Source organism: Colias philodice, chromosome 1, assembly GCF_061535455.1.
Source record: "Colias philodice isolate Cphi_HAF_F1 chromosome 1, ilColPhil1 Martin Lab GWU primary, whole genome shotgun sequence".
Taxonomy (NCBI): domain Eukaryota; kingdom Metazoa; phylum Arthropoda; class Insecta; order Lepidoptera; family Pieridae; genus Colias; species Colias philodice.
The window spans coordinates 9,593,611-9,605,420 of record NC_143086.1 but is presented as its reverse complement, the minus strand read 5'-3'; the positions used below and the strand labels follow the sequence as shown (position 1 = coordinate 9,605,420).

At 35.2% G+C, this 11,810-nt stretch overlaps 1 protein-coding gene across 12 annotated transcripts in view; it reads right to left on the bottom strand.

Annotated features, from left to right (window-relative positions):
- The window catches only part of trio (trio Rho guanine nucleotide exchange factor), a 103,671-nt gene that overhangs the window by 24,692 nt on the left and 67,169 nt on the right, over positions 1-11,810 (bottom strand). For all 12 annotated transcript variants that reach the window (XR_016315783.1, XM_089696685.1, XM_089696710.1 and 9 more), the window contains one exon: positions 7,531-7,603. Coding sequence is in view for 11 of the 12 variants with exons in the window: in XM_089696685.1 (XP_089552811.1) it covers positions 7,531-7,603 (73 nt within the window). In the remaining variant the exon portion in view is untranslated. The remainder of the gene's footprint in view (positions 1-7,530; positions 7,604-11,810) is intronic.

The window sequence follows — 11,810 nt, the reverse complement described above, 5'->3', positions numbered from 1 at the left end:
CAAATGAAATTCGGAGTTGCGATTATATGGCAAACAAAACTTCGAAATTTTAAAATTCGGGGTTATGAAAAAATGTCCAAACGTTTTCTGGATTATGATATTCGGAATATTAAAATTCGAGATTAAGATAGGTAACCAATTTTTAAACATGTCCGGAAGAAAATTCATCTCTGTATTGAATTTTTTGGTTAACTCAGATACAAGCCAGAGCCAATTAATTATTAGTAGTCCGGGATACATCGCCCATTTTTGCAAGTGATTACTATCAAGCTAATTTTTCGTGAGTAGCTTTATTTTGATGAGATGCCCAATAATTTCATGTACGAAACTCTCGATTGTGGTAGCTTACAGAGGTAACAAGGATAAAAATTTTTGATTTGACGGTTCTCAAATATTTATTACGCAATTTGTAGGACAATATGTCTGTTGAATTATATAAGTATTAAATAAGTGAAAATAAAAAAAAAAACAACTGGTTAGTAATCATTTATGATGACTTCGTTATCGATACACATTGGAAAGGGGGACTCTTTGATCAAACCATAGATTTTGTAGAACAAATATTTTTTCGAATAATTTAGAAAATTATCTTGAGATTGAACAAAAAAAAACATTCAGTTAGTAATTAATATTTGAGAACCATCAAATCAAAATATTTTATCCTTGTTTCCTCTGGTAGCTACCACAATCGAGAGTTTCGTACATGAAATTATTGGGCATCTCATCAAAATAAAGCTACTCACGAAAATTAGCTTGATAGTAATCACTTGCAAAAATGGGCGATGGATCCCGGACTAAGAACTTTTAGAGAGAGAAAAAATTGAAGTCTCACTTTGTATTAGAGATTATTTAAACTGTTTAATGTTCGTTAATCTAAAATGTAAGAAAAACAAATTAGGTTTAACTTAATACTCAAAATAACAAAATAATGGACTACACAACAATCCTGTACGTGTAAAGCAGATTTTCACCGCGACAGTAAATGGAATATTCTTGCCGAAAGTATATTAAATTTAACAATGAAATATCTTACACATCTGAGTATTCTCTCAAATGCTTCCATTTGGAAATATCAAATTTCCATTTTAAACTACAATTACTTTCAGAGGCGTTATTTCGTGATTATTTTAAATGATTTTGAATAAAAATGCATCGGATTGTAATTTTTTAACTTAAACTGTATAAGACTGTAACTGTATATAATTGAAATACTGTAAATAGCATACATTGTATAAGAAGGAATGTAATTATTACAAAAGGTATGAAATTAACATGTAATCAGAGAAAAGGCAAGCAATGTATCCGAACTTCAAGGACCGCTCGCCGCAATGCGGTCGAACAATGATAACAAATACCGTGGATATGTTTGCACCGCACTTCGATCCTTCATTGTTTTACTAGTATTGCGAATAAATAAATATCAATGCTCTATATGCAATGAGAAACAACGAACGCTCGTTAAATAATACTATATAAATATGAAATGTAAAGGTAAAATTCGAAATGTCCTATTGATTTTTGATAAAATTCTATTACTAGAGGAAAGCTTATTGGAAAAGCCATTGTAGACTTTAGTCAAAGCTAACAAAGTCGCGTCAATTTTCTCGTATCATTCAGTCGCTTCCTTTGGTGCTTCGGTCAATGGTCGATTCCAATCTCGCCGCTGAGCTCAGGTAGACGACAGACCCTTTAATTAACGTCTGACCAGGTTTGTATTTAATAGTCAATGCCGTTTACTATTCAATGAATATCGCAATCGTGTTTGTTATGACAAGCCCGGCTCAATTAGCTTAGCATGGTTTAGGATTGGGTTTACAGGAATTGCAAACATGGGGCGGACGATTAAGACGTACAAAAAAATATTTACGATTGGTAGGTACCAGTATGGCATTTAGATATTTGGAAAGTATATGATGCAATGTGACCATTATTATATTTGCCATACTTTTAATAGAGGGAAAAATAACTACGTTAAAAATAAAAAATAAAAAAGATTTGACATTATTAGTTACTACATATTAATGTGCTATTTATTAAATAGGTTTGATGTCGGTGCACGGGCTTAATACTAAGTGCTTAGTGCTTGGCACTTTGTTGGCACCGACTTATTTTTTAATGTACTTATTTTTATTTAATACTTTTTAGTGAATCAAAGTTACTTGCTACATTTCAATTAAGTCATCGAGATCAGACAAAATGCTCATAAAATAAAAAGTACTATGCCTATCCGAATAAAATTTTTATGGGACCAATTCAACACTATTCTGCATCAAAAAAAAAGTATCACGTTAATCGGTTCAGAAACCTCGGAGTAATCGTTGTTCACACATAAAATAAAACATACCGGCCGAATTGATAACCTTTCTTTTGAAGTCGGTTAAAAATTTGTGCCATACTGCTACAAATCGTTCAAAATCCGAATAAAATCTTACAATGAAATTTTATTATACACATTCGCCTCCTCCCATAAGTATGGCATTATCACACTTCTGTTTATGATCATTCAGGAGCTGTTGAAAATAAAATTTAAGGTGGTACAAATCGTTTAGTGAAAAAAATGCTGATTTTCGGCGGTATGGCGACCATTTGGAACTGTCTGAAAAGTATGGCATGGCGATTTTCGTACATGGCTACTGGAAGATGATTACCTGTGCTGTATAATTAGCCTGGTACAAAGGGTTTTTTTTTTAATCAAATCATTCACGTCGGTATGGCGGGCTGTAAGTCACACCGGAAAAGTATGGCATGACACTACCGTACCTCTTTTTTATGGGCTATCGGTAAATCCTAAAATTTTTGTGTTACAGATCGTTTGACTTCCGTAATCCGTAGACTAACGCCCCTAACTACTACGTACGTACTAAAGGTAGCATTCGGATCTGGGCGGTCGCGACCCGGCAGCCGCTGCCCCGCAGCCGCGACCGTGGTCGCGCCACACCGCTTCGTAGGGAATTGTATGCGATAGTGACCGACGCAAGCGACCGAGCCGCGCGGCCGAGGGGCGTGGCCTGCTCGCGACTTTGGCAGCGCCGCCGGACCGCTCCGGGAGCAGTACGGTCGCGCTGCTGGCGACGTTTACCGATGAAAACGAAGAGTTTTTAGTTGAATTAATTGCTAAAAATCCACCACTTTACGATCCTCGACTCAAAACCTATAAGGATAATGTTATGATAAAATAAATCGAATTTATTCCTCTTTGATGATAGTAAGACCAACATTATTTGATCGTCCTCTTCTTCGTCCTCTATCAGTCTCTTCACGAGTTCTCGCTTTCGTATATTTGACTATTATTTTGACTGAGTGCTGTTTGACTACTGCGCGTGGCAGTCGCTGCCCGGGTCGCGGACGCTGTTATCCGTAAGCTTCTGGCAGCGCCGCACAGCAGCGACAATGCAGGGCCGCGGCTGCCAGGTCGCGACCGCCCAGATCCGAATGCTACCTTAAGACCCCTGTAGAACCGCCATCCTGTTACAAATGACCCAAAATTTTGTGTCTGTATCTTCCTGCCTACTAAACATACACTATAATAAAATCGTAGGAAAGTCAAAACTGACATAAACGTATAGCAACATTTTTAACCGACGCCATTATAGGACGAAATTCTCAATTCAACTGAATTTTTTGTTGGTTCCGTTATCTCCGCACTTTTAACTGGGTGAACCGATGATTTCATGATTCATAAAAATATAAATTATATAAAAATAATTCCTTTGCAGTGACTCTCCGAGGAAGAAAGAAATGTTACAAATTTTAAAATCATACATAGTACATTTCCTTCGAAAAGGTTTTCTCGTATTTATAATCTACCGCCTGACAACTTAACCTCCCCTCCAGTCGGTTAGTTGTCAGTCGAGCGCTTACATTTTTTGAAGAGACGATCAGCAAGCCAATTGATCTTAAACAGCCGACCAGTGCGGTCTATAAGTGCCATAGTCGTGCCTTGTGATTTATTTAAGATTTAAGAAAACTATCAAGTGAATGTAGGTACCAAGGGAATAATAAAATATTAATTGTAACGAAGGCGTTTTTATTCTACAACCCAACATTCAGGATAATATAATAATCAAATAAGGCGTCATTATAAATATCATATCAGAAAAACAAAGGTTTTTTTCAATATTGTTTTTTTGTTAAATTTTTACTTCACGAAATATACTTACTCTTCAGAAGACGTCAACTCTCTGGAAAATCTGTTTAATCAGAGGATTTTAATAAGATACTAGATATGTCGCAGTCATCTGGAGGAATCTGCTATTTGATTGAAGACTAGAGCGATTATTGAATGACCACATTTAATTGAATGACTAAAGAACAACTCGTCATCCAACAATATGCCGAACGTTCTATCCGCTCTGTTCAAAGGGCTATATTACGATTCGCTAACTAGTTGGACGTCGTGAGTGATGCTTGTTAAATCAACGTTCGGCCTAGTCATCCAAACAAATATCAGATTTAATCAGATGACGGCGATGTCTTATAGACACAAATAATGGAAACAATGCTAAAAAACATAAATTTAAAGTTACAACATCATAAAAAATAGATTTGATCGGAGCCCTCAGTGCGCGAGTCTGACTCGTACTGGGTCGGTTTTATTTCCTTCCCTAATACCTTTAATCTTCAACTGTACTATATTTTTCCTGTTGCCATAACATGTAGTAGAGACTTTGCTTATAACGGTTAATGTTGAAAGATGAGTCTTCCTACATTACATTTATAACATACATAGTACACAATATTTACTATTCATAAATGTAATATGTTACTGCCTCTCAGAGAAAACATAAATTAGGTAGAAACCACTAAACACATTACGATACAATACGATACAGTTTACAATTCCATAATCTTTGGTCACTTTTACTTCAACAACGATGTATATTATAGAGGGCGGTTAAAAAACAAATTCAAATGTAGTGACAGAATCATTAAGGTCGTTGAACCGTGTAATTGCCTTAACGGTGATTACTAATTACCTAATTTATTTTATTATGCAATAATCACGTGATTTTACCAAACTACATATTATTTTAATACTATTGATGGTTCACATAAGAAAAAGAAACCCCTTTTTTGACTGTAAGTAAAATGTGAATAGGCGTACCTAGGTGTTAGTGTAACGAGTGTGCACATATAACAAGTGCGTACTTATTACTACTTACTAGGAGTAGAAATTAGAATGCATATTGTTCTGCGCTTGTAAATGTAGTACAGAGAGCGCGATAAGAAATGACAGTAACAATAAACACTCACTTCGCTAAAGCTATTTGGCTCCACATAACGAAATCCAAATACGATGTTGCACATCACAGTTTCACCACTTATTGTACACACTCAAATAATTATTCCACATATAATCTCGTTACTGTATCGGCGCAAATATCCTTATCGAGCCCAAGGAGCCTACGATCGCGTCGGGCAAATACGAGGGCCGCACTATCAACCGTCAAGATTACGATAGTAATTTTGTAATCTATTGGACGGTCGACGACAGGAAGGGCGGCGCAAAACATTGGCACTCGGCGCGTTCGCGCTGCGAGCGGACGCGACTGGGCGCGCGGCCGCGGCCAGCGAGCCGACCGACACTCAACAAACTAGCTCCCTATAATAATATTGCACATCAATTAAGCTCGTGTCCCTTGTCACCGGGCCAATCGCCGAAATGCCGTTCACTGCTCGCGTCACGCATGCGATGCCGACCGCCGAGCATCACCACTGCGCCCGCACCTCGCTGCCCATGCTCAATGCTCAGTGCCCAATGCTCAATGCTCGACGCTGACACGATTCTTTTCAAGTTTATTGTGTCTTATAATGTTTATGCATAACTTGTATTAAATTGAGTGTTGTTAACATACGACAATACGAAAGATTAGATAGCGTGAAGGAAAATAACGATAAGATATAACTTGAAAAAGGTACTGTGATAAATTGTTCAACAAAAATATAGATCCGATTTAGTTGTATTCGTTATTAGCATACCGCATTTAAGACACCTGCTAATTAATAATACAAACGCGTAATAACACGTACATGCGCTGCGAAGATACCAATTATCCAATATATTTAAAAAATATTACAAATTATTTTAACCTCAAATTCCACTTAATTAAATTCACTGATAAGTAATTCATAAATTTCTGTATCTACTCAAAGAATTTCATTAATAATTTTAGTATTTATATAAATAACTAATAATCCACAAGCATGTATCCGATTATTCATAGTAATTCCATAAAATGTTCTTCACCGGCATAAGGTATAATTTATGAAATTGAATCCAATTTTTAGTCTAAGAAGTGGGCGATTCTTTTGAATCAGAACAATGTATCTAATTTTGTTCAAATGAAGACATTATTTACAAATCTAGACGATAATAGCACCTGATTATATGGCAGCAACATTCAGTTAAGCGATTACGGTTGGCGTTCGGTCGATCTTCAAACATTTCGCGACTAGCTAGTAGCTCTACACACGCTGGCTCGAAACAAAGTAACTGCACATACTATCTGCTAAGGAATTAGATAACGAACGCGAAAGATAAGAGGTGACTAATGGGAAATAACGATCATACGCGATACAACTAGATAACAACTTAAGGCCTGAATCGGGTAGAATTCCCTTTTAATACCGAAAATTAACTCTAGTTATAACCGTTTTTCTTCTTAGATTTTCTATCTCTTCTTAGATATCTAAAAAAAAAATGTATATTAAAGTTTCGAATATGATAAAGGGCATGGTTGTTTTAATTTGTTAATTTTACAATCAGGTTTTTTGGAAAAAAATCATGAACTGAGGTCGATTTTTAGACTTTAAACCAAAACGCTAAGTCAATATAACGTCAATTATTGTAGTGTTTTTACAGTGTGTTTATGAAATTGAAACACAGGGCATGGTTGTTTTAAATTTTGATTCCATATCCAAATATCTTTTTAATAATTTTTATACGTACTTTTACTACGGTCTACGGTAGATTCGCGCCGGTCCTCCGATCCCGCCTTGTAAATCGTCGCCAAGGTCGCTAGCCCCTATTAAGGCCTTAAGTTTGACACAAGATTTTGGAGTGATGCGAGAACATATTTGAGTAAATAAAACTCTACGCAAGATCTCGTCACGAAATACCTAAGTAAGGGTTCGCTTTTAATGTGTCAGTTTCACGCGGCGTTATCATCGACATTTTATTTTAGAGACACGAAAATATATAAGACTAGTCACTCGCTCTGACATCGCACCGGGATTAGAAGTATGTAGTATGTACTATATGGGTATGTAAGTTATTAAACAGGTGTATGAAATGAACATTTTAGGCTGATGACATTTAAATTTCACAGATCTGCTTTTATTTGAAGAAAAATGTGAGATATGTATTGAATTCAATTTACACTATTTTCGGTTGGTATTATTACTATTGCATAGTAAAATAAAATAAAATCACTTTATTTATCAGAAACGTACAATAAACGTAAATACAATTTAAAATCTTAGATTAATGGTGTCAGTGTAAAGCGTGTACTCATACAACAAATTACTCACGGTATTATCCCCTTCCGATGTTTTCCAGGACTGGCCACGCTCACCGCCCCTCCGGGATCCGACGACGACGCCTCTGCACACAAATAAACTTATTAAACGACACATTCGATTTATATAGTAACTCTCACTAAAATAATATAAATGTGCACGGTTATTAAAACTCAATTAGTTTATGAATGTAACTGATTAAGTATTATAAATGTTCAAATTAAACATTCTAAGCCTTATTTATTGTCATTAATGTAACGTTAATCATATTTGGCTCTTCAATCAATTAATTAGCAGTAGTATACTAATTGTATGGAATATAGATGATGTATGGGTATAGAGCGGGTAACGAGGTCCATTATCCAGTCTATGTCACAAAACATATCCATACACCAAAGGACATCAACGTTCGAGATAATTGGCATCGGGCAGTCAGCGGAAGGCTTATTGTTAAATGCTAAGCCTATGAACCCTTGTCCGGATATAGGATCTAAATGACAATCAAAATCGACACATGACACGACACAAATAATGGACAGTAGGTTTCTGAAGAGGTATTTTACACTGTATACCCTGATAATACAATGAATTTGCTGGTTTATAGTATTCAAGGATGTCAATTTGATAGTTTGATGATTTGATGTTAGCTTAGTAATAAAAACATAGACTTAACTAACTTTTTGTAATATTTTATTGAAGATTTTTATTTTTTATTCGAAATTAAAATAGGTACTTGCATATCAAATTATTCTAAGCAATTTATGATTACTCATCTTCGGATACACATATGTTTCGCGTGGTGTATTACATTATAATATCACAACACTTAGACAAGAACACAAGAGGGAACACTTGTGACTTGATACAATCAATTACTGCCCCCTGCTATTTGTTCGAGTGAATTAGGCGATGTACCTCCACTCTAAACTAGAAATGGAGCAAGTATAAAAAAGAATGAACGAAGTTAAATCATAAGAATTTGGGGTGATTTAACAGAGCTGATCACCTCGTGACTGCACCATTGTACAAACATTATGGCGTCAAAATATTGCATTCGACTTCATCATATATGCGGAATGTAATTAATGCTGAATCAAACATCGAAAAGTAAGTCGAATGGAACTTTTAATATTTGATTACCCATTGACCGACACCAGGACAGGCCGAGCTAAAAATATAACACAAATGATGCGTTCAATACCGCGATACCAAGTGCAGTTTTTCGGTGCGGTGTGACAAGCGCCAATCTCCGACGTTTACTGATAATATATACAGCCATGTCACTATCATGGGACAGACACGAGTGGTCCGTTAATTAGAACATAGTGGAGTGTGCGTGCTCCGAAGCAATTCTATTAGTATCGATGCGAAGGATAAAACAATGACAAAAATTATTTTGTGGCACCATTACCGAGGCTCCTATTTATAAATATATAAGTAACATACGTTTCACTTCTGAAAATCCTTAACAACCCTTGAACATAATATGGGAATGGTGCAAAATCTCAATCTTTGTCAGTTTATGTGTTAATTTGACAGCTAATTGAACTAAGTATATTAAAATTAATAAAAAATCAACTAGTTACTTAAATTATTAAAATAAGTAATTTTTTTTATTTATTTTAATATTAATTATATCCATATAAGCAGACTTTAAGCTATGCGAATGTAGCTGCGAACAATAATCTGTCTCTAACCGTACACGTATCTGTTCATTGACTACACTCGACGTGGAAACTACAGATAACGATGGCATAATAATGCGTTCGGCGTCGTTGACCTGTCACTGATATTTACATTTGGGATTACAATAGTTTCAGATTAAATAACAGTTTCAGGTTTGGCAACATATAACCAGGTTTAATAAATAAGCCGCCGTCCAAGCGATAAATAAAGTGTGAGAGAAACGATATTTTAGTATCGAGTCCCATCAATGGCGCACCGGATGGTAAAAGCGTAACAATTATTGTCAGATTCAATATTCTATTTGTAACGAATCGACACGAAGAAACGAGCGAAGCCGGTTGGCTTTCGTCCCAATTGTTATTTTCTCACATATCTACAATATGCACTGGCAGTCAAATAAACTTCATAGTGCATACTAATCAATGTAGGATAACAAACTGTTAATAAAATAACTGTCAAGGATCTTACTACTCGTTGATTCGTATTTTAGGTTCTAATGTATTTTTATAGGGGGGTAAAATGGAAACGTACCTATCTAAAATCTCAATATGAATACTAGGTATTCATATGCATATACTAATGTAAAAATATTCCAAATCATAGCAATAAAAGATAAATCCATATAAATGTATATATTCTCAAACGGAAGGTCTCTCCTTTCGGATCACTGACGATACCGCCTAGTCGGAACTTGACCCTTAACATCGTGCACACGGTTGCTCTTTTTATCTTGTCACACTCGAATGAGTTGCTTCAAATCATACGGTTTTTTTTTCAATTCCGGCTTTCACCGAATTTTTACGAGATACAAGAATTGGAGGATGTTGTGGAAATACATCGTAGCCATAACGGGAAGAAGACAATATCTCGTCAAAGCTGACGAGAATGACCATCGCGTACACTTGCAAAGTTATATTTAAATCAGCGCGTCTATTACATTTATCTATAGCAATGTTAAGGCACAATAAGGTTTAATTCCGGAACATGCGCGTCACATTGCCATCGTCACAGTGATTAAAATACTGTGTTGACCTTACTTACTACGAGACAAGTCATACTTGTCATACTGCATTTATAATAATCGAGCAGATATAATATAAATTATTTTAGATAAAAGTAAGCTCAGTTACGCGTAATAAATTAATGGGAAAAATCATTAATCTCATATTATAATGTAATAATGCAATAATTGGCATGAATACAACCATGTCCATCAGTCTGCTTTGTATATTTTTGGCAGTCCAGATTTATGTTGAATTAAACGTATGCTAATGAAACTTTTTGTACGTTAGAAATCATTAATTATTAATTCGATTTAGGGCCGATTTTTCAATCGCGAGATAAACAGTCTAATAACTACCCCTCGAATAGATTTATTCAATTATTTATCTAACTCATTACGGCTCGCCTATTTTTCAATCGTGATTTATTTGAAGAATAACTATCTGACCAAATATTTCCATATTGGCAGCACTGCTCTCGGAGTGGCGAAACAAACATATTAAATTAGTCAGGTTAGAGCGGGATAGAGTCAAATCTTGCAATTTGTCAACAACCGTCATTATGACTCACGTCAGGAGTGCACTTGTCTTCTATGATTGTTGATTGTTGTTTTGATTCGAGTAAAGAGTTTGGTTAAATTTGTGTTTCAATTTATATATTTTACGATGGAAACGACATTCTTAAAGGCAGCGTTCGGCAAATTTTCAATGGCATGGTCATCAGTACTATCAAAAACATCAATTTCAATATGATTTTAATTGATAATAATTATATAGAAAGAGGTTTAATTGTTAATAATTCTACGCTCTATGTTATGACATACGAAAATATCTCAAATTTGACGCGTCAGTTGTCAACTCAAACGCCTAACAGTCGAATAGCGCGCTATCTGGCCGTTGGAGCGGCAAATAGATTTATTCCTCAAATAACGTAGTTATTGGATAGATAAGTCCTATTCGTCTATTGAAAAATTGAATATTTTGTTAACTGAAGAATAAAGTCTATCTAGCTGTTTATCTGGGCATTGAAAAATCGGCCCTTAAAATTCAATTTACAACTCTTCTGTTTAACTGAATTCTGATGAAACTTCAAAACCGGGATCAATTATTATTAAACAGATTTTTAATAGATAGAACGGAGTAAAACGAGGCAGGAAAGTTTTCTCAATGATGGAATAATGCCAAAAATAAAATTACGGCGAACAACACCGCAATAAATAGCCTATTCCAAATTCCTATATTGTTAAATAGTACTTGACATACCTTTTAAGACTGCAAATTATTAATTTACTTATTACACAAGAGTGATCATAAATATCACTACATATTTTGATAGTTCAGTATTGCCTTTTCAATGTCCTATATTTTTTACTTATTTATAGTGAGATATATAATATTCACTGTGCACTAAAACAATTCAAAAATGTTTTAATGCTTCAGCTTACCGAACAAATGCATACTTCAAAAACATCCCAAACAATACAAGAACGCAACGGTATAAACGGATTACAACCAGTCTATTGTTTTAAAAAACATTCGTAAACGGCGTGAAAATAGAAAATACGCAGGTACACAAAGCAGTTTCACAAGCTGGGAGTCCTCAAA